A 23,954-nucleotide genomic window follows, 5' to 3' on the forward strand; every position below is an offset into this window, starting at 1 on the left:
TACTGTGTAAGATTTCATAGTAAGGACAACTTGTAAGTCGTTTCCACTTTTTCTCTATATTAAAACATGTTACAATGAATTTCCTCACATTTACATTTTTTCAGGCATCTCTATTATTTTTTTAGGATAAGTCCTTAAGAAGAGAATTACTGGGTGAAAGAAGAAGAACATTGTTAAGGCTTTGGCACATGTTGTCAAAGTGCCCCGTGGGAGAGTTGTACCAATTTGCATTCCCAGTAGTGTTTGAGAATGCCTGCTTCATTCCCAGTAGTGTTTGAGAATGCCTGCCCAGATACTTCACCATTATGTATACCTGACACTATTTTGTATCATTTTAATTCAAAAGGCATTTACTGACCACCTACTATGTGTAGGGTACCGTTCAGGCATCAGACTCACTCCTGCCATGCAGTTTAAGTGCTAGGTAGATAACTACATACAAAATTGGTTAAAAACACAAGTGTATTATAACATATACATCTCTATGGCCAAGGCTGATATCATTCCATCCTTAAATGGCTACTGTTTGAGGAAAGATACCATGCTAGCAAATTTCAAAAATAATTTAGCTTTGGTAAACACTTTTAAAATGCATCAATATGAATCTTGCAAATAACAAAGGTTCAGTTATGATCATTTATGCTATATTTCTTGGCATAAGTTTGGGTATGAATGGAGAGGAATATTACAAATCCACATCTTTTAAAAGAGTAAAAAACCCATTTGAGCCAAAAGACAATTTCTGCTTTTGTTAGTTCTTTTTAGAAAGTTAACCTGTTGGTTATCAGAGAAGGGGGACACAGAACATACAGAAAGCTAACCTCCTTCTGGCAGCTGGGGATAATTTGTCAGTCTCCTTTGAAACGTGGCTTTGTGCTCGCTGGTGAAGGCAGCTGGAACAGAAAAAGCATGACAGACAAAAGCTGAAATCCACATGAAGAAAGGTCTTTTTCCCAAAAATTACTGCCTTAGTTAGCAACGGTCAGAAAAGAAAGTACATGTATATCTTCCCAGCAACAAGCATGTCTAGTACTAGAGAAGGCCCTCTATGCCACAGGAATCATCTGGAATAACAGTAGCCCTGAATAAGGCTGCTAGGTAGCATTTAAACAACCCTTACCACCCCCATGAAAAGTTATATCCTCAAATGAAATTGATTTAAAACTGAGACTATGGGGACACCTGGGTGGCTCAGCAGTTAAGCATCTGCCTTTGGCTCAGGGCATGATCCCGCAGTCCCAGGATCGAGTCCCACATCAGGCTCCCTGTATGGAGCCTGCTTCTCTCTCTGCCTATATCTCTGCCTGCCTCTCTCTGTGTGTCTCTCATGAATGAATAAATAAAATCTTAAAAAAATAAAATAAAACTGAGACTATGAATGAAAGTATTATGTTTAAAATCCAATCAAAAGCATTTACTATGCTGAAGAAGATCTACTTAATAAATAGTAGATGATGGCTCAAGCAATAGAGGTTTAAGAATATGATTACAATTTAAAAGGTAACCAATGTAATCACTAAAAATAATACCATCAAACTGGAAAGAAACCTACATGTCCTTCAACCAGTGAAGGCATAAATTGTGGTACACTTATGCAATGGAATACTACTCATTACTACAAAAGAATGAACTACTGATACATGAATCTCAAAATAATTATCCTGAGTGAAAGATGCAGTCTCAAAAGATCACATATTCTATTGTTCCATTTCTATAACATTATGGAAAAAGCAAAATACAGCAACATAAAACAGACGAGTGGTTATCTGGGGTTGAGGATAGAGGGATGGATTGATTATAAAAGGCAGCATGAGAAAATTTAGGTAGGTAATAAACTGTTTTATATCTTGATTGTGGTGGTAGTTACATGACTTTATATATTTCTCTTAACTTGTAGAACTGTATACCCAAAACAGTAAACTTTACTGTACGTATTTTATTTTTTTAAGATTTATTCATTTATTGGGGGGGCGGAGGGACAGAGGGAGAGAGAATCTCGAGCAGACTCCCTGCTGAGCATGCAGCCTGACCTGGGGGCTTGATCTCTTGACTCTGAGATCACAACGTGAGCAAAACCAAGAGTCGGATGCTTAACCCCCTGAACCACCCAGGCACCCCTGTATGCTATTTTAAAAAGTAAATGAAAAAAATCTCATAAAGATAACACTATCGAACTTGGGGAGGTGGAGGAAAGAGGGGAGATTGGGTTAATGTTAAGTGAGATCATTTTTTAATAGCACAAAGTCAATAGATAAGGTCCCAAATGGATAAACCAAGAAATAGGAGTAGAGGCATATTATTTAGTGATATCAGAGTAACCACCAGATGAATTGAAAATAGAATCTGTTCAAAATGGTTGCCTCTGAGGAGTGGGACTAGGGGTGGGGCTGAAAACTGTTGTTTTTTGTTCCAAGCTCTCCTGTATTATTTGGTATTTTTGAACCATGCTCATGTATTGCTCTGATTTAAAAATAAATGTAGTGGAAAATGCACTGGACTGGGGATCGAGAAACCTGATCTCTAAACCCTGGTGCTGCACTAATTGAGCAACTCCCTTCTCCTCTCTGGCTCTCAGTTTCTACATCTGTACCACAACAGGGTTGTTGGACTAGCTGAACTTTGAGACCCCTTATAGATCTAAAAAATTTATCAAAGTAGATGCTTTACATATCCACAATGATCCTTTGTCAAATCCAACACGGAAAGACAGACATTTTTATGTTTACAGCCAGAAGGGACGAAACTGTCTCATTAAACAGTCTCTTTCTAACCACTAAAGAAATCAAGACACAGATTGGTTAAAAGACTCACTTGGAATGACAGTTAATTGGCGACAGAGCTAGGGCTGGAGCTTCGGGCTCTGCATGGCTTTTACCATGGCAGCACACAGCTATTCCCAGGTCTAATGGAATCATTCCCAGGCACCAGGGCTGACAAAAATTCCCTGGGATGACACCAGCAATGAAACTCATATGCCTGACATGGTTTCATCGGCTAGGAAATGAGTCAGAATTTTGGAAGTGGTCCCAACATACGCACGCATGGTGCAATGCCATAGACATCCCAAAGTTGGTCATGGCTATGTTAAAGCCCAATTTTGGGGCTCCATTTCCTAATAACTGGTGGACAAGCTGCCTTTGACAGCGACTGCCAGCCTACTGACTTTCCCTTTTGTGTGACAGGAATCCCAGCACTGGGAAACACAACCATTCTCATTCTGATTTTAAAACAATGGGCTTAGGGATGCCTGGGTGGCTCAGTGGTTGAGTCTGCCTTTGGCTCAAGTTGTGACCCGAGGTTCCTGGGATTGAGTCCCACATCCGTCTCTGCTTCTCCCTCTGCTAATGTCTCTGCCTCTCTCTGTGTGTTTCTCTCATGAATAAATAAATTAAATGCTTTAAAAAATAATAAATAAATAAAAACAATGGGTTGAACCATTTTTTTTCTCATCCATCTTTTATCTCCATGAGCTTTAAGCTCATGCCATGTTTAGCTGAAATCTATCAAGTGCTATGGAAGATAACGTCCACTTGAAAATTTTTATCAGCCATCACCAAATGAACAAGTATCTTGGTATGGTTTTACTGTCCCCCTGGGAAGAGAGTTGAAACAGACCCCTGACTTAGACTGCACCATCTTCCTAGGAAGACCTTCCATGCTGACTTGCAAGCAAGCTGAAGGCCTGTGTGATTTGCTGAGCTTGCCCCCCTCCCCCTTGGCCTGGGCCTGCAGGCTTACTCGCCCCTCATCACATAAGGTCTGACGTTTAGAGAATAAGGATACCATTATGTGGGGCTATCATTCTTCCTTGGTGCAAACAACACTGTCCTTTGTGAGCTCCCAGCAAACTTCAAAGGGTGTGGCTATCTCTCTGCGCTCCCGGGGAAGCCTCCTCGGGGAAGCACTGCTCACAGTGCCTTCCTGGTATAAGAATCTTCTTTAGCTGATAGTGAGTGAAAACAGGCATTTTTAGGCAGCCCCCCTGTTGGTGCTTTGTCTACTCAAGAAGCAAAATTGTATTTTTAACTCCCCCCTTGGCAAATACTTGTTTGCCAACTTTTGTGCCCCACCTCCCCCCATCTGTGCTCCCGCTCTAGCCTGGCCGCCTGCCCAGCTCTGAATCCTGCCTTACCTACTGCCTGGCATTTACTTCACAACAGCTGGCCCAGGGATTTCAAGTGCTTAGCCTCAGCTGCCAGCTCAGGGAAGGAGAGGCCCCCCGTAGCCGAGCTTGTGACAAAGACAGCATTTGTTCCCACACCAGTATTCTCCATGTCAGCAGCAGTGACAGGCTCCCCAGGGGATCATGCCCAGTCACTGCCCACTTGGGGAGAACTACACAAGCCCAGAGATGGTCAGACATCCAGCTTCCAGATCTGCTTTGAGACTCCCCTTCCAGATCTGCTTTGAGACTCCCCACCAGGCTGTGAGGTGATTGGAAACCAGTAACAGGATTCCTATTTTACAGTGAAGAAAGGTCCTTCCTTTTACAGTGAAGGACCCTAGGAGACTGTCCAAGGAAAGGATGATCAGATTGTTCAAAACAACACCAGAATACCTGGGTCTGACAGACATCCGTTTCTGAGATTTGCCAATTTGTTTATGTGAAAAGTGCTATAATCTTGGCTTGCTCACTGACAGTGGCGGTACCACCCCAAGTGGGGGCTGATGGGAAGGAGGCTGGTGTGAGGGTAGGTGTGCCTTGATATGCTGCAGAGACATAGGAAGAAAGAGACTGTGGCCCAGATCACCTTCCCCAAGGGGTTGGGGGCATTCCTATCTTCCTTCCACCAACAAATGTTGACTGTGCCAGGTGCTGGGATAACACAGATGACTCAGATAAGCCTTTATCCTCAAGGTATTCACAAATGGATGAGGGGATCGCCAGTCTCAGTGATTACTGGGGGCTATGACAAACAGTCCTGCTTCAGTCCCGAGGAGAGGTTTGTGCTCATGCTTCAGTGGGCCAGCAGAAAATGGTGTTTGCATAGCTTTTCCAACTGTAGAGATGGGTGTACACTGAGTAACAACTCACTTTGATTCTAAAATGGAGGATCCATTTTATTGCTAATCCGGTCAGACTACCTATAATGCTTAAAAATATAGCTTCAAGTGATTATTTTGGTTCTTGGGTGTTTCTCTTCAGTAATAAAAGTGGTGCCATTCTCTGATTCCCCAAAGAATGTCATATGACCCACAACTCTACTCCTAGGTATATATCCCAGGGAACTGAGTTCTGTGTCCAAACAAAACGTTGTCCATCAGAGGTGCCTGGGTGGCTCCATTGGTTAAATGTCTGCCTTCAGTTCAGGTCATTATCCCTGGGACTGAGCCCCATGTAGGGCTTCCTGCACAGTGAGGAGTCTGCCTCTCCCTCTCCATCTCCCTCTATGTATGCTCTCTCTTTCTCCCTCAAATAAATAAATAATAAAATCTTAAAAAAAAGAAACTTGTTCATCAATGTTCACAGCAGCACCATTCACAATAGCCAAAAGGTGGAAACAACCCAATGTCATCAACTGATGAATAGATAAGCAAAGTGTGGTCTATCCATACCATGGAATACAGTTCATCCATAAAGGGACAAAGTAATAACCCATGCTACAACAGGATGAACCTTGAAAACAGTGTTAAGTGAAAGAAGTCATACACAAAGGACACATATTATACAATTCCAGGTGTATGAAATCTCCAGAATATGCAAATCCACAGAGACAGAAAGTAAATTAGTGATACATCCGGCTGGGGGTAATGAAGAATGAGGAGTGACTAATGGGTAGAAGAATTCCTTTAGAGGTAATGAAAATGTTCTGGAACTAGACAGTGGTGAGGGCTGCATGACACTGAGTGAGTTCATGCCACTGAATTGTACCCAGGTTTCTCCTGCTATCTGAAAGTAAAGCATAGTTTCTGCCTTGGTCACTGTCAAGAAGTGTTCCTGGCACTTAATAGGCACTCAATAATTATTTGTGGAGTTCTTTAAAAGAATGAATAAAATATATTTTTCTAACGCTATCCTGAGAGCCATCTGAGGAGCACAAACCATTTTTCTCTCATATTTTCAGAATATAGGGAATTAGCTGAAGCATAAAGCCAATGGGGAGAGGAGAGCAAGCTCTCTGGCATCTCTTCTCATGAGGGCACTAATCTCATCATGAGGGCCCCATCCGCATGACCTCATCTCAACCTAATTACCTCCCAAAGTCCCCATCTCCAAGGACCATCACACTGAAGGATTGGGGCTTCTGCATGGGAATTTGGGGGGGGCGGGCATAATTCAGTCCAGAGCAGCTGGGATGCATTAAGCAGTCACTGTGTATCAGTGGAAAGGATCATCTTGGGCAAGATATGGATGTTGATGTCTTCATGACACCTTTTCCCTCCAACCCACCCATGGTACCTGCTCCCACAGCCCCTAAAATCTCTTCTCTGACACAGCTTTCCTTGGGTTGTAGTATCAGCTCAAAGCTTCCAAGAATCTAGAGAAGAATAGTTTCTCTCGGTCCCTTATTTATACTAGTAATGTTAGGTTCCCCCCTCCCAGGGAGCCCTGCCAACATCAAGGGTTGCTCTTTCAACCCTTGCCTGCCCTCTGCCCAGCCTAGATGCCTGCTACTTGCTTTTTTCCCATGTCTTATTGATGTGGATGTTTTGACATAGCAATCCATGCAGATCCCACAGCCCCAGAGCTGGTTAGGGGTGACAGGTGAAGGTGCCACCAGGTAGGAGAGTAGCAGGCTGGAGCTTTTGAACCGATGTAATCACAACTACCAGTAATTCTGGTGTCATGTAAACACCATTGACACGAAATAGTCCATGTTCAGGCACCTGACACATTGTAAGCACTCAATAAATGTTAATTATTACCCTTATGATAAAGGTATTTATGCATCCACTAAAATGCTATTGAATAATATTTAGGCATATAGGTAAGTTGTTGCAATGTATTGTTAAGTGAAAGAAGGAGATTACAAAGAATATGTATAGCATCATCCCACCTTTACAAAATAATATAGGCATAAGAGAGAGATTATTGTATAGTAATTCAGGGTTCAAGGCTGGTCTATTGTTTAACCTGTGCACTGTCACTTACTAGCTGTGTGACCTAGAGGGAGTTACTAACCCTCTCTGAACCTCAGTTTAATTTGTAAAATGGAGAAGATATGTGTGTGTGTGCATACACATTAATGATATGTTTGCATACCTACACAACCCAAGAGATGTGAGTGAATTCTAATTTTATATCAGAATTAACAAGATTTGGGATGCCTGGGTGGCTCAGTGGTTGGGTGTCTGCCTTCGGCCGAGGGTGTGATCCCAGGGCCTGGATGGAGTCCCGCGTCGGGCTCCCTGCATGGAGCCTGCTTCTCCCTCTGCCTGTGTCTCTGCCTCTCTCTCTCTCTCTCTCTCTGTGTGTGTGTGTGTGTGTGTGTGTGTGTTTCTCATGGGTAAGTGAATGAAATCTTTTAAAAAAAAGAATTAAGATTTCAGTATGGTCCGTTAGAGACACAGTGAACACACAAAATCAAAAACCTTCTTAGATGCCAGCAATAAGCAGAAAAATATGAACAAAAGACACCAGTCACAAGAGCAGCGAAGGTCAGCATGAAGAGCTGAGTGTCCCCCTGCCCAGCTCTGTGACAGCCAGGCTCAGAAGCACTCTCCCTGGTGCTACAGATTCTCAGGCCTACAAGCCTCTGGCCTTGGCCCTCTCCCCCTTGGGGCTCGAGCTCCGCTGAAGGCACTGGCTGTCAGACTCCACGTCATCCCCTTAGCTTCCTTGTTCTCTCCCCATTTGAGATATAATTGCTCCCCTAGCAAACTAGCCTGCAGACATGATTCCCACCTCCCACGTACACAAGTTTATAAATCGTCCTCCTCACAAAGCCACTTTCGCTTCTTAAAGATTTTATCATTTGAGAGAAAGTGAAGGAGAGCATGAGAGGGGCAGAGGCGGAGGGAGAAACAGGCTCCCCACTGAGCAGGGAGCCCGATGCAACGCTGGGATCAATCCCAGGACCCCCGGGATCATGACCTGAGCTGAAAGCAGACAGTTAACCTCCTGAGCCACCCATGTGCTCCTACTTTTGCTTCTTGAACTACATTTTAGTTTCATTAGAGTCTTTGCTTGAAATTTGCAGGGAGATGAATTTTGAGCAATTTCCTGGGGGAAAGGTTTTCATGGTCATGAACATGATGGGTTTAAATCCCAGCTCTCCACTTGCTAGCCACCTCACTTTGGTCAAATCTCTTAACCTCTCTATCACTTTCCTCTTCCGTTACCTGGAGGATAACACCGGCACCTTGATTTTAGGGATTTGTGAAGCTTATGTGAGATTATGTACATAAGCATGGTTCCAAGCACATAGGAAGTTCTCAATATATAGGAGCTGCTGTCATCATTAAAATGGGAATACAGCTGAGCCTTGAACAAAATGGGTTTGAACTGCACGGGTCCACTTACAGGCAGATTTTTTTCGATAAATACAGTACAGTCCAGGAACTGTATTTTCCTTATGATTTTCTTAATAACATCTTCTTTTCTCTGAGCATACCTTGTTATAAGAATACAGTATATAATACATACAGTGTACAAAATGTCTGTTGATAGACTTTTTGTCATCGGTAAGCAGGCTCTGGTCAATAGCAGGCTCTTAGTAGTTAAATTTTGGGGGAGTCAAAAGTTATACGCAAATTTTTGACTGTATAGGGGGTGAACAGGCTGTTCAAGAGTTAACTGTAGTTTGTCCTAGACAATAACCAAAGGTTTCATCTCCTATACGTTACAAACTGCTTACAGCAACTAACCAGGATTTCCCTACCCATAGCTTTTGTCCAAAAGAGTTTCAATGATATCAGAATCTTAATTTTAGCTTGGGGACCCCAAACAACTTCACGGGACTCCTGAGATAAAAGCTACGGACTTAGCACCTGGATGGAAATACAGCCATATGGAAACATATATAAGGAAATATGTCATCTCTGCACAATCCTTTCTAAGCCCCGAAGCCACAGGGCTCTATTCATCCAGCAAGGCAATTTGAACACAACAAAGTCATTTTTATATTCCCTTAAATGTGAAAACAAGATCCTCTTCTAGCAAGCGCAAATGTATGCAACCTTCCCTCAGCTGAGCCAGTGCTGAATCCAGCCTCTGTCGGCGACCTCGATCAAGTGTATGGCCATCCCCCATAAAGGAGGGGGCCCAGTCCAGGGTATAATGGGATTGAACCAAGCTTGGGCCACTCAGACACATAGCAGGTAGAAGTAGTGCTTCAGAGTCCTAGCTAACGTGATCGCTCAGAGGCATCTCCACACTCATCACCCTGCATGGGGCATTCTGAACCAGAGCAAAGAACTACTTCACGTCATTGGGTTTTCTTTTCTAAAGGAAAATGTTCAAATCGAGGAAATAAATTATCAGGACAATCCAGGGAACTGAATCCTGAGTCCCCCCCTCCCCCACCGCACCCTCTCTCTCTGTACCTTTCCTGCTAAAATGTCAACAAAATCAGTTCACCGCTGGACCAGGTCCATGACCAATCTGTGCAGGCTGAGAGAGGTGTTTTTTCCACCTGAAAAGCTTCCCAAGATCTGCTACATCAAGTAGAACTCCAGGCAGAGGCTGAGGAGGGGGACCATGGATGTGTTTTATCATGCTGCACCCCCAAAGCCTGCCTGGGAGGCAGGGAGCTCACCTGCACTTAACTTAGGGGAGTTTCTTTCTTTCTTGTTTTTCTGGGGGGATATTGTATGCTTTAGTTAACTCCTCTGAAAGCATCATTTTCCTTATCTGTGAAATGGGGGAAAATAGCAAAATATATCTCAAGAGACTGTTGTGAAGATGAAACAGGGTACTGTCTTTAAATTGTTTAGTAACATGCAAGCCCTTGATACATGTTGACTATTATTATTACTGCTCACTAAATCTCATATGTAAATTATTATTATTCTTTAAAAGATTTTATGTATTTATCTGAGAGAGAGAGAGAGAAGGCAGAGGGAGAGAGAGAGAAGCAGCTTCCCTGCTGAGCAGGGAGCCCGATGAGGGGCTCTACTCCAGCACCCTGGGATCATGACCTGAGCAGAAGTCATATGCTTAACAGACTGAGCCACCCAGGCGCCCCTATAAATTATTTTTAAAATTACTGCAGCTTAGTATTATTTTCAGAAGTTGTAAGTTTTATACAGTGCCATGGATCATAAGAAAGACAACTGGAGACATGTGACTGGTTTCCTCCCCACCCCCTTTTAGCTATTTAAACAAAATTTTCCCATATAATTTTTGACCATTCTTCCTAAATTCAAAAAAACCTACTGTTCTAATCTGAAGGCATTCTAAACTTAAGGGAGTTTTCAAGTCAAAGAGCCTCTGTGCATCCTTTGGTAAAGAACTATTCTGTAACATGAAGAATCACCTCTTGGTTTTTCTCCTTTGCAAGTTATTTTGCCTGATTGGCTTAAAGCAGGTCACGTGCTCCTGTATGAAAGAGACATTGCTTATGCTAGACAACACTGGTGTGGCCACTGTGGAAGACAGTATGGAGGTTCCTCAGAAAGTTATAGAACTACCCTATGGCCTAGCAATAGCACTTCAGGGTATTTACCCAAAGAATATGAAAACACTAATTCAGAGGGATACATGTATCCCAATGTTTATGGCAGCTTTATTTACAACAGCCAAGATATGGAAGCAGCCAAAGTGTCCATCAGCCAAAGAATGGATAAAGAAGAGGTGGTATATATACATAATGGAATACTACTCAGCCATCAAAAAGAATGAAGTCTTGCCATTTGTAACAACATGAGTAGAGTTAGAGAGTATTATGTTAAGTGAAATAAGTCAGTTAGTGAAAGACAAATAGCATATGTGGATTTTAAGAAACAACAACAACAAAAAAAAAATAAGGAAAGGGAAAAAGAGAGAGAAAGCACAAAACAGACTCTTAACTCTAGAGAAGAAATGGTGGTCGCCAGAGTGTGTGTGTGGGGGGGGAATAGGTCAAGGGGGTGAAGAGAACACTTATCACAAGGAGTACCAAATGATGTATGGAAGTGTTGCATCACCATATTGTATACCTGAAACTCATAGTACACTGTATGCTAACCATACTGGAATGAAAATGAAAAGAAACAAAAATAAAGACACAAAATCAATTTGCTCCTTGCAGAGATAAGACTCTTGGTGATACTCTAGGCAGAGGCTCCAGAGACCAGCAAGCTCCCACTCGCTGTTCCCATGGCCTCATGCTAGGCCAGACCATTCTGCCCATTTAAGCCTGGATTTTTATTTGCGGCTCCCAGCTGGACTCTCTGACTTCATCCCCTTTAATTCCCTTCTGTTGCCACTCTGAGCTGCTCCTCACTGCCTACCATATCAGGTCCACACCAACCAAAATTCCTACTACTTTCCAGAACAGCCCCCTGGTAAGCTACTGTATAAGTGCCTCTAGCCTCCGGCACACACTCCGTCCAGCCTCTCTGCTCTTGCTCATCTGCCTACCACCCTTTCTTTCTTCCCTCTGGCTCCCTAAACCCAAGGCCTGCCTTTCAGAAGCTTTCTGACTTACATTTTCTCTCCTCTGAGGCCTTACAGCCCTTGACCATACCAAACCATCCAGTGACATGTTAGACTGTTTCATGAGTTCCCCTCCCGTGGAACTGGCCATAGCCTGATCTGACTCTAGAAGCCATGTGCCTACCTCTGCGCTATGTTCATTTGTTCCCAATAAACCCAAAACTCAAAAACTGATACTCAGTACTAACATTTCTTGCCAACACTCTCATTTTGCTTCTTTTCCTTTTTGCAAAACATCACATCTTCACCAAGTACTCAAAACCCCCAGACTTGCTTATGTGATTGCCACCAATAAGTGGCTTTTCTGACACCTGCCCTGCTGACCTCCACTGGTTGTTCTGAGACAGATAGGAGCAGGGGTGAGAAAGCCCTTTAGACACTATTATTGCTGCCCAGACAAAGCACAGACTGAGGGTCTGGAGCTGATTTAACCCCACCGGTTGTTCTGGCCTCCTATAGACACAGCCTGAACCCCTACCTAGAATTTCTGGGTTCAATAACCAAACATGGTTTCAGGGACCCTCAACAGTTTTTAGCAAAGAATGAGCATTAAAAAGACCAAAGCCAGTGTTTGGCCAAACGGCAAAGGTGCAATTGTTTTTGTTCCTATGCCCACAAATGGGCCACTGAGTATGGCTCTGGGCAGCAATGTGGCCCTCAGAAGGAGCTGTCCATGCAGCCAGAAAAGAGCTTTAGGTCTTTTTTTTAAAAACATATTTTATTTATTTATTTGACAGAGAGAGAGCACGTGAGTGGGAACAGAGGGCAGAGGTAGAAGCATGCATGGCAGGGAGCCTGATGTGGGGCTCCATCCCAGGACCCCGGGAGCATGATCTGAGCAAAGGCAGATGCTCAACCGACTAAACCACCCAGGTGCCTTGCTTTAGGTCTTCTTAAGGACTTGTCCACCTGGTAAAGATACTGTTGACGTTTTTATTTATCAAGCACTTACTATGTGTCAAGCACGTTACAGCCATCACCATGCTTAGAATCCTCACAACAACCTTGTGATTTTCCCCACCTATTAGATGAGGAAACTGGCTCAGAGAGATGAAGCGACATGCCCCAAATCACTGAGCTGTCTGCCTCCAAAAGTTCAAGCCGTACAGCAAACAATCCCCACTCAAACTCTTAGTGTGGCCATCAATCTGCAAATAGGGCAGGGGATGATTGAAGCTTGGCAGCATGCCCCATGGGTACCCATCCTACCCATCCTTCTGAGGCAGCGGGAGGGAAGACAACAAACCAAAGCTACCGTCCTAGGAACCTGAGGTTGGGGCTGTAAACTATGATGTTCATGAACACGATCACATTTCCACCCTCCTCTAGGTCAACAGTTCTTAACCTTTTGGAGGATAGACCCCTTTGAGAATCCAAGGGCAGCTATGAACTCTCTTCCTAGAAAACTGTATATGAATGCAAACATGCAATTTTGTGTAGTTTCAGAAAAATCCATAGAGCTTCCTATATTCCATCCAAGAATTATGGACCCTAGGTTTAAAAAAAATTGCTGCTTAAGCAAATCTAATCCTATGTTTTAAAAAGTGATAAATTAGGCAACAGCCTAGGATGCAAAAACCAGGATTTGCTCTACAGAAATTTTGTTTTCATGTAACTTTCAGGAGCATACCTGGTTGCCTGCATAAGCTGCATTTGCAATGAGCATCTCTGGGTTTCCCTAGAGCTCCATGCAGTCAGAAATGATCATGGCGCAGATGACCATCATCAGGACTGGGCAGGGCACAGAATTAGAAATGACACATAGAGCTGGTAAGAAGTTTTTTTGGTCACTGGAAGGTGGATAGCCACTCAGTGGACAGGAGTGGCTTTGCTAGATGGTGACTGGACTATCTTACCTATAACAGCCCCACTCAGCACCATGAGTCAAGGGTTCTAAGACCTATGGAAAGCCAAAGAACATTCACACCACAAGTCCACTCCTGTTAAGCATTTAATAGCTCCAATGAGAGGCCAGGTACCCAATGGGGGTGGACTAAGTATATATTTGCTCACTCTCCTGAGTCTATAATTGACCTTCTCAACTCTGGCCCATGTTATTCCAAATACCAAGTATTATTCCTCACTAACCTGAGGTCCTATTGTTCTTTTACAAGAATATTAGATAATCCCAACCCAAGTCATTCCAAGACCAGTGTGTGAGCCCTCATACAAGTGGCACTTAGTTGCAAGGCACAGATCTGATGCATTGATCCTATAGCATTTTATCCTTTAAAAACCTTTGCACTTGAAAATGAGATGTTGTGTAGAATGTCTGAAAGAATGGTGGACCTGGAGCCCTTGTTCCTGCAGGTACAGCCTCCTTACCTCCCTGAGCCTCACTTCCCTCTATCAGACAGGTAACAATCCTTACCCCGCTTATATCACATGCATCTTGCCAGATTTGAAAAAGAGAGTGAATACAGAAATATTGTATGCACTGTCATGTGTTGGACAAACGTAAGGATCCATAACCATTAGAAATTCAGAAATTTAGAAAACATTTATTGAGGCCATATTATTCCCAGGCAATTTATGTACCTTAAGTGTTTACAGGATCTGAAACAGGCTTGGAAAAAAGTAAAATAACACTTCCAAGCTCACACTGCCAGGTGGCAAGGAATTGGGGCTCTCTCTCTCTCCCCTACTTTCCTCCTCCCCCAAGACCCAGATGCCTTTCCATGACCCCACATTGCCTATCCCAGAACATTACCCCCATTGGAATAAGAAATTGTTATTCACTTACGAAAAATATATCCTTGACCCTCTTTGAGACCTCCAAGGCAGTCGGTTCTGTTTCCTCCTTGTGAATGCACGGCTGGGGATGGAGAAAGGAGAGAGGGGATGAGGCAGCCCCTCGGACTCAACCCCTCTATGGACTCCTCTATGTCGGAACTGTTGGAGTTGTGTATTGCTTTGAGAAGATGGCCGACGATTTCACTCTCCCTCTTTCCCCGCCCCCCTTTCTAATTTGCAAGTTGTAAAAATGTGTCACCCCCAAAACGCACCAGGTGTCTCCAACTTTCTAATTGAGCAAGGCAGACTCCTTCCCAGCCAAGAGCCTTGAAATATTTATCCAAATTTTAGCTTCACTGAATTAATGCCTTAAGCTGGTGAGCAATCCAACTGAAGGTCAATGTTCGTTTCCTAAAGTTGTCCAATGTCTGTGTGGTATTTAGACCTGAAAATGATGACTTTACTCCAGATTGCAAACTCCCCAGAGTGCACCCTGAGGATGGAAGCCAGCCCACACTGTTTTCTGATCAGTCAGCATAAATGAACCTCTCTTTCGAGTTCAAGGTGGGCTCAGAATTGAAGCTGTCTTGAGATAAAGCAGATCAGCCCCATTCACCCCTGGGGGGAAGGCCTCCAAGCAGGGGAATGTGAAAGGCCCCTCCGGTCAGGGGAGACATCCGCTCCCCTTGGCTTTGGGCTGTACCAGTTGGCAGATAAAGCTCTGTGTGAATGCGGGCCAGACCAAAATGGTGCCGAGACAGCCACAGTGTTGTTTAGCAAAAAGAAAGGAAACATCTGCAAATCCTGTGTTGGTGCTGAGCGGGGACAGCCTGCTGCTTTTCCTCACGGGCCCACGGTGGGCCAGGTCCTGACTGATCAGAATGGTTCCCTGAAACAAATGCATTTGAAAGATATTTTCCACCCCCCCCAACAGGAAATTCTTGTGTTTAGTCATCCTTACTCTATGGGCTGAGTCAGCAAGCTCTGCTTTAACCACAGCTGCTTTCAAATGGTAAGCTTAGAAGACCAGTTAGTTGAGTGAGGAGCCTTGGCTGAAACGCTCGGACAGCCAGAGCTCCAAAATCGGGTTGGCTACATTGGAGGAGCTGCAAGTGAGGTGCTGCTCAGTACCTACAAGTTCCCCTAGGTGGGCCTCAATTACTTTTTAGTATGTTGCTATGACAGAGGATTCCAGAACTAGAAGGGACAATAGTTTGAGTACCTAAAAAGACCAGTACGATACAGTGGCATGATCTGTTGGCTTACAACTTAAATCCTGGTCCTGCCAATAATTAGCCTTATGGCCATAGGGCGACTGTCCCCTCTCTCTGGGTCTTAGCATTCTCAGGCTTAAAATCAAGGCTTGAGTAAGAGACCTGCAAGGGTTCTTCCTGCTCTAATAGTCTATGAGACAATCTAGGACCGATGACCAGCCATTCTTTTCTGAAATTGCCAGGGGAAGACACTACATGACCTGTTTTGGGAGCCTGGCCCATCATTTTATCCATCTGTGGGTAAATGTCCACATGCACATGTCTTCCCTGGGTCTAACCGCACTCTGATTTCTCTCATTTGGACCTCTGCAGGCATGGAGAAGCCCTAAGGAACATTCTTTTCTAAAAGATCCTTTGTCAACTCTGAAAGCCTTCAGTTCTGAGTTCCGATAAATCCTCTGCAGACAAGGAAAGCAATTGCTTACTTTTCAATGACCACACTTCCTCTCCTCAGATCATTTGCCACCCTACTGGCTGTTATCACTGACTTGTGACCCTAGGCTGGGATAGACTGGCTATCTGCTGGACAGTTAGTTCTGCAGAAAGGAAGAAGGCACTTATTCCAGATCAGACACCTCAGATTTGTCCTCAGGCACATGAGAGAGAAGAGCCTTTTATAATGTGACCCTCTCCACTCCTGGATACATATCTGGTGCCCTATGATGAAGACGGTTACCATTTACTGGACATTTATTCTGTACATGCTGGACATCGTTCTAAGCAATTTACATGCTCATTTGATCTAATTTAATCCTCACAACAGTAGAGTTCTTATTCCTATTTTACAGATTAGGAAACTGAGGTACATAGACGTTCATGAACTTAAACCACTAGTATGCAGGGCAGCTGCTCTTCTGACCCAGGGCTTAGCTCTGAGCCGTCACACTTCCAAGTGGGGCCAGCTTCCTGGGAGGACTGAGATGGTACAGATGATGCTGGCCCCTGTAAAGACTGCCCACTCCACCTGCCTCATGTGCCTGCATCCCTGGCCAGGTGTAGGTGCCTTGCCTGGTCTCCGTGGCACTCTGTGCCCCTTCTACAGGGAAAAAGGCTTCTCCATGCAGAACTGCCAAGTGTTGACTCTCCATCACCTGAAATGAGTCATGTTTTCCTCTTATGAGGACAACATAGGGAAAGATCATCCTAGAAGATGGGTTTCCTCAAAAGAAAGCAAGCGTTGGAAAGTGACCCCATTCCTCTGAGCTGGTAAATCCATTAGATTTGCCAAGTGTCAGAGTTTGGGGAGAACTTGCAGCAAACTCAAAGTCTTTCCTGTTACAGATGGAAAGACTGAAGTTGAGAGAAGGGGATCAGATGCCTGTGGACTGAACATCAGTGAGTTCTTAAAAGTTGGGGAAAGGGCCAGAAATGACAGAGTTGACCTAATTTATAATTCCCCCCTGAGCCCACCATACGAGGAAATAGGAAGGAAGGTATCCCCCCTGACACCAGAGCCATAACCCCTCGAAGGACAGGGGTTTCATAAGCACAGGCTCTAATGCAGTGAGATGCCAAGGGGCTGCCGCATTCATATGACCAAGGTTCACAGCTAGATGGTAACATCCCCATAACCTCACACCAGACCTGTTTACGAAATGGATCCCACACCAACAATCACAAGGGGCTCTGGGGGAAAACCACTTCTGTTGAGAAAGAAGCTGGTCAAAACCCTGAGGACTAATGACCACAATCCCAAGATACCTCTCAAAGCTTACTCCTGTGAGAGCCAAGTGGAACCACCTTACTTCTCAGTTCTGAATGTGCAGATGCCATTGAAATATTTTCAAGCCAGAAGGCTTGTAAAGTATTCTTTTAAAATGAATCTTATGGTAGTATACATTTTTACTGATCCTCACAGGAGAGTCAATATGGAAAAATGTAAAGAAGGACTTGGGGCTTTGTCAGCGGGGCAAGCTGCCAGGAATTGGCCCTAGGGAACAGGGTCTTAATGGCTGTTTTCAAAGAAACAGCAGATCCTCTTTCATTCCCCAGTGTGAGTCCACAATGTATTTTCCAGCCTCTTCCTCCTAAACTAAGAACAAAGTACCAGGGTTTAAAAATAAAAAGATAAAGAATTAGAGCTTTTGCCTGATTTGCCTGCTACCGAGCAGATAGAAACCTTAGGGTTTCTATGGAGGAGGGTCATGTCTCCTCCAGCTAGACTTGAACAGACACTGGGGTGCTAGGTGGCTCACTGGTTGAACGTCTGCCTTTGGCTCAGGCCATGATCCCGGGGTCCTGGGATCGAATCCCTCATTGGGCTCCCTGTGAGGAGCCTGCTTCTCCCTCTGCCTATGTCTCTGCCTTTCTTTGTGGGTCTCTCATGAATAAATAAAGAAAATCTTAAAAAAAAAAAAAGACCCACATCACATTGTTGGGTAGAGTCTGTTGCTGCCTACAGACTTTGCCATGTGGGTGAAGTCGGCCACACACTATCTTATAAATAAGCGAATGAACTCCCCTTCATTTTATAGGGTGGCTAAAGCCTGATTACCTTTCACAATCAGCCAACGTCTTAATTCATCCCAGCTTGCAGCTGGCCTCCAGGAACATGGAAGAGGCTTGGTTGGGCGGGAAGATGGAGGGTGGGGGCACGACAGAGCGTGTATGCACACGTGCGTGGCACACAGAGCCACTTTGGAAGGTTGTGTTTTTTTTTAATAGGTAGTCAGGACTTTCAAGCTAGAAAAAAAAAACAAAAAACCCTGCCTTTGTAGTGTTAGGGGATGACATTTCGTTGCAAAAATAAATGATTTGGTCATTACCATTTCATGGTTGCTGGCAACCGACAGCCTCTGCTTTCTAACAATTTCCATTTTAGGCACTGACAGGCCCTTCAAAGTGATTCAGCCAAATATCCACCCCAAAGTTGCGTATTTGGCAGTTTCATACTGAAAAATCTGGGGCCTCTGGGCAAAAATGTCAGAAAGGGCTCCCTCCTTCTTTGTCAGTTGTGAAACAAACAGATCACCATAAACAGTCACCGGGGGCTCCCTGGGCAGCCATGCAGACAGAGAAAGAAGGCACGGAAGTTGTTGGCAGGGCCTGCTTCCTTGGCTCTGCTTCCTGCTCTCGGCCTCTGTTGCTGCTTGTTCTTCTCCTGAAGGCTAGGGCTGCTTCAGTCGTAAACCCTTACCGAGGCAAGGCCTGGGTGTCCAGCAGGCAGGCGGGCCCCGCTGATGGCAAGTGTGGAGCAGAAGTGGAAATCACAAGGACAGGATGCTCTGAGGCTCTGGGGCCTGGGGATACTATGGAAGCTCACCCTATGGAACTGGCCAAATCCATATGCAAGCTGTTTCTGTGGACATTCATGAGGCAATTTGTCCAGCTGGGTCTCTAGAGCCTGACCAGCAACTCTGAGAGTGATTCCCCAAAGTTCTTTCACATACATTTCCCTCAGCCTTTAAAGGCTCTCCTCCCAGCTTTTTTTTTTTTTAAGATTTTATTTATTTATTCACGAGAGACACACAGAGAGAGAGAGGCAGAGACATAGGCAGAGGGGGAAGCAGGCTCCATGTAGGGAGCCTGATGTAGGACTCAATCCCAGGACTCTAGGATCACACCCTGAGCTGAAGGCAGATGCTCAACCACTGAGCCACCCAGGCATCCCTCCTCCTGGCTTTTTAAGCACCTGTCCCCCTCTCTTCATGCCTGACTCACTTTAAATGTCAGGCTATCTTGGTGAGGCCCTCCTGACTCCTCAGCCAAGCCCTACTCATATCTTCTTTATCATGGAACCTATTTCTTTTTTTCTGCTTAAAGTATGCATTACTATCTGTAGCTATGTATTCATCTATGTGTTTGCTTAGTACTCATCTCTCCTATGATATACTAAGCTTCATGAGGGCAGGGGCCACTTTTGTTTTGTTCAACACTGGACTCCTGATGCCAATCCTAGTGCCTGGCACATAGTAAATGCTCAATAAACATTTGTTGAGTGAATGAAGAAACCTGGTAGTATTCTGCTTACTGATCCAGTCTGTGAAAATCTCAAAAATAGGCTTATTGTCTCCTTGCACAGGTTTCTTCCTAAAAACTCCCTGCATTTGTTGCCACTTGTCTATCTGGGAGAGAGAGCTAGTCCTCAGCCACATCCTTCCCCCATTCCAATCCACTTCCTACTTCTTACATGGTTCACGATGCCCAGGATCTGGGCACTGGGACCAGGCAGCTTTTCTGCCAGAGGCAGTTAGTGCCGGGAATATGCCACTCAGAACTGACTCTCTTAGCAGCATAGTGAAATGTCATTTGGGGGGGGGACAGGACCATTATTAAAAAAATATTTTATATACTTATTTGTGACAGACACACAGAGAGAGGCAGAGACACAGGCAGAGGGAGAAGCAGGCTCCCTACTGGGAGCCTAATCTGGGACTCAATCCCAGGACCTCAGGATCATGACCTAAGCCAAAGGCAGACCCTCAAACACTGAGCCACCTAGGTGCCCTGGGACTGGACCATTATATTTAATAATAATACTCAAGTCTACTTTCTCTTCCCTTTGGGAGCTATTTTTAAGAGTTCTTTGGCTCTCCTGTCTAAAAATAGCAGCCAACCTTCTCAAAACTACAAATAATGTCACATTGCTATCATGTCTGAAAATCGCCTTCCATTCAGTGGGCCAGTCCTGTTTTTGGAGAAAGGCCATCTGCTCTAGTCAATGACAGCCACAGCCACCCGGCTGCTTAGGTCTCCTTCCTTGAAGTAATGAAAAAATGAGTTACCAGATTGTCAACATTCAAAAAGTGTTCCCTTAGGGTTACCATGCCTTCTGTTCCCTTTCTTCCTGTCATTAACTGCAACAACACTGATGTTTGTCCAGTTTAGAAAGGTATGGAAGGCCCTGTGCTTTCTGACTACACTTATGAATGGCAACCAATCCATTTATATCTGCTATATTGTTCACTAACCCTACCAAAGAAGGCTTTTCCCATCCCTGTTTTAAAATATGAATCATCTCAACTATGAAAATGTTCTCCAAAAAATCTACCAAAACTTAAAATATGTTTCTTTCAGCCTAGAAGTTTCACTACTTGGAATTGATACTGTATATGTGCCAAGATGCAAGGACTTCTTGCTCCAGAGTGTTCACTGAAATAGCATTTATAATAGCAGTGCTCCCACAGAATGGAACCCTAAGCACAGAGAATGGTAAGATGGGTCTGTATGTACTGTCATGGAAAGATCTCCATGATGTCCTAAATGAAATAAAACAAAGTCTGGCACAGGAGGATCCTGTGTCTTCAGAACCTGTCAGTTCCTCCTTCCAGAAATTTCACAAAATTCTGCCTTTTCATTTCCTCCCGCTGGTTCAGTCTCCTGTTTTCCTGGTCCCAGGGTCTCTCTTTCCAGTTTGTCTTTCCCATCAACTGGAATTAACATTCAAAAACATCACTTTTTCCAGATCTCTTTACTGCCAGAGGCAGGGTCTCAAGCAACTGAGCTCTCGCAATGATGGGAGGCAGGATGGTAGAGTGTTTCCTTGTTCTGGGATTAAGGGAGATCTAATGGGAGGGTAGCTTCTACTGCTGATTAGCTGTTTGACTTAACCACTCTGAGCCTCAGTTTCTCGATCTGTAAAATAGTCACAGGGTAGTTGTCAGAATGAAATGACCATGTAAAGAGCTCGGCATGGTGGCTGGCACATACTAAGGACTCAATAAATGGGACTCATCATTACTGTTGTTATTTTTATTATTAAACCAGAAATTGGTTCATTTGAAGTTCTTTGAGAAATACTTTGTAACTTCATAACACCTTTTGGAAGAAGAAGTTTCACATGTTTCCTTCTTGCTTCAGTAACCTACTGCATATGGCAAGGCCACCTTTTGTCTATTTCCTCCGATATGCACTCCAAAGTCTGCCCCTCTCTTGTACCCCCAAATCTGGAGGACGTGTCTACGTCCTTTGGATCCATGGCCTCCAGGAGTTTTTCTACAGACTTTAATCATATGACACCCCTTCTATGCCTTCATCTTCCCCAACTATTTTTCTCTAATCTTTCCTGCCTGGCCTTGTAGGGTAGCATCCCAAAGACTTTGGTCCTTTCCTGGCTTTATTAAGAGTTTCTTTGTGGTTGCCTGTTCTGTGTCTCTTTTCTTTGGGATCAGGTGACTATTTTACTCCACTAATTCTTTAAAACAAAAAGGGCTGTTAGCTCATGCTGTGGAATGAAAGGGCATGCCAGTTCTGTTTTTTTCTCCCTTGTAAGATCCTCATTTTATACCATTATTGTGAAGGAGAAATGATGTCTTTATGTCCCATTTTGATTTCTGCCTGCTTCATTGAGTGGGCTCCCAGAGTGGAGTCATGAAAGGCAAGGCTCCTGTCTCAGCTTTGCCTGTGGACAGCTTTGGTGTGTGACCCCAGGTATGTCAAAGGGATTCCTGTGCTTGTCTCTTCATCAGTGAAATAAGAGTATTGGAGCATAGTTCCTAGTGTGTCTTCCAGCTCTGATGCTCGGTTCTTGTCTGGTTGGGATGGGTCCTGAAGGAAGAGACTATGGCAAAGTTCTCTTATCACACCCATCCTAGTGCATGAGCTGAGCTGGTTTAAGTTGAAATTAATTATTCTGTGGGACAGTTTCATGCATTTCTAAGAGTCCATCTCCTGAAAATTTTTCTGATGTATATTCTATGTCAAAAGAATTGTTATTTCTTTTTTTTTCTCCCAGGGCTCACCTTAACAGTGAGCTCCAAGCCCCACTTAACGCTGAGAAAAACCATACATGCTGAGCTCTGGTCAGATTTGATGGCGAAGAACATTTCTCTCATTACCACCTCCATTCTCGGTGATGGCCATCATCACACATTTACATCCTGGATGTCTTCCAGGCAAATGCTGAATAGTTGATTATTTGCACAGATGATTATAGCTTGCCCTCACTTGGATTTTGCCTCCAACGTCTCTTTATTGAGAGTTTTTATATTAAACATACACTAAGTCTCAAGCTTGATTTTAACTGATCCCACATGAAGGAATGATTTTCAACTCATAACACATGAGGAACATCTGTTCTGCTTATTTGAATTCAGGCAGTGCTATTATTATTGTAGAAGCTGACTGTTGAGTATCAATATTTGTCTCTTTCAGTTCCATTGAACTTTCCGGGGTGCCACTCCCATTTGTGGATCTTTTAAACATACATCCTGGAGTCTATAAAACAGTGGAACAACTCCCATTTTCCTTTTCATTTTCTCTGACTTTTACTGCAGAACTTGGGTCAAGCCCTGGCTGTTGCTTGCACACGTGGTTGGGACATGAGAGTCCCCATCAAATGTAGCCAGAATCACTGTTCAAAAGTCCAGACATCAGGTACCCAGACTTTGAGGTTGCCTCATGAAGGCCATTCCAGACCTTTGTTTGAAACAAGCAAGTTCCCAGGGGGATCTTGACTGATCCAGGAATTCACCTGCAAACGGGAACCCACTGAGCTGAGTTCTCTCTCGCTGAGGCCTCCAGATGGGCCAGGAAGGAGGATGTCTTTGGACCAGAGGCTCTCATCTTTGATGTCAGTACACTCTGGTGTCTGACAATCAGTTACTCTCTGTTTCTGATAATCAAATACCAAAGCTTGTGTATGATTTACTTAAAAAAATAAACTCAAGCAGATTCAAGGATTTCTCTATAAATAACTCTAACATTCCCATATGCTGTCATGAGTGGGAGAGAAAGGGGTGGGGTTATATTCAGTGCTCTGAGAACTAAGAACTGTGGGTGTGCCTGAGGGCATGTGAACACTAGGGGCGCTCATGCCAGGCTCCCATCCCTGGCAGCACCTGGGTATTTTAACAAGGGCCTCATGAGATTATTTCCCTGCCGATGGGGTCTGTCACAGCAGGGATTTAAGGGCAGGCAAGACAGGGCAGGCAGCACATACCATGAAGGCAGTATGCTGGCCCTAAGTAAGCAGATTGGCTCTAAGTTGGGCTAAATACATGATAAATAACAGAAGGACTTAAGTTAGAATCTAGTGTATCCTTGGCTAAGTTACTCAATTTCTCTGAGCCTCAGACTATTTGCCTTTAAAGTGGAGACATTGGGGTACCTGGATGGCTAAGTGGTTTAGCGTCTGCCTTTGGCTAAGGTTGTGATCCTGGGGTCCTGTAATCAAATCCCGCATCAAGCTCCCAGGAGGGAGCTTGCTTCTCCCTCTGCCTGTGTCTCTGCCTCTCTCTCTCTGTGTGTCTCTCATGAATAAATAAATAAAATCTGAAAAAAATAAAATGGAAGCATTATTCTTATACTTCTGAGAGGTATTGTGTGGCTTCAACAGGATGGTGCAAATAAATCACCCAGCATGTGTCTTGGGTGAGCTAAGTGTACCACAACACATAGCACATTGTATGCATCTGAGGCTGGACCCTCAA

At 44.1% G+C, this 23,954-nt stretch overlaps 1 protein-coding gene across 1 annotated transcript in view; it reads right to left on the reverse strand.

The window, feature by feature from the left end:
* PABIR2 (PABIR family member 2) overlaps positions 1-23,954 on the reverse strand; it is a 211,798-nt gene that overhangs the window by 30,173 nt on the left and 157,671 nt on the right. Inside the window, exons 10-11 of the mRNA XM_055338359.1 lie at positions 14,322-14,393; positions 822-893 (exon numbers count right to left, since the gene is read on the reverse strand). Of these exons, the coding sequence (XP_055194334.1) occupies positions 822-893; positions 14,322-14,393 (144 nt within the window). The remainder of the gene's footprint in view (positions 1-821; positions 894-14,321; positions 14,394-23,954) is intronic.

This window comes from Nyctereutes procyonoides, unplaced genomic scaffold (genome assembly GCF_905146905.1).
Source record: "Nyctereutes procyonoides isolate TBG_1078 unplaced genomic scaffold, NYPRO_anot_genome, whole genome shotgun sequence".
NCBI classification, from domain to species: domain Eukaryota; kingdom Metazoa; phylum Chordata; class Mammalia; order Carnivora; family Canidae; genus Nyctereutes; species Nyctereutes procyonoides.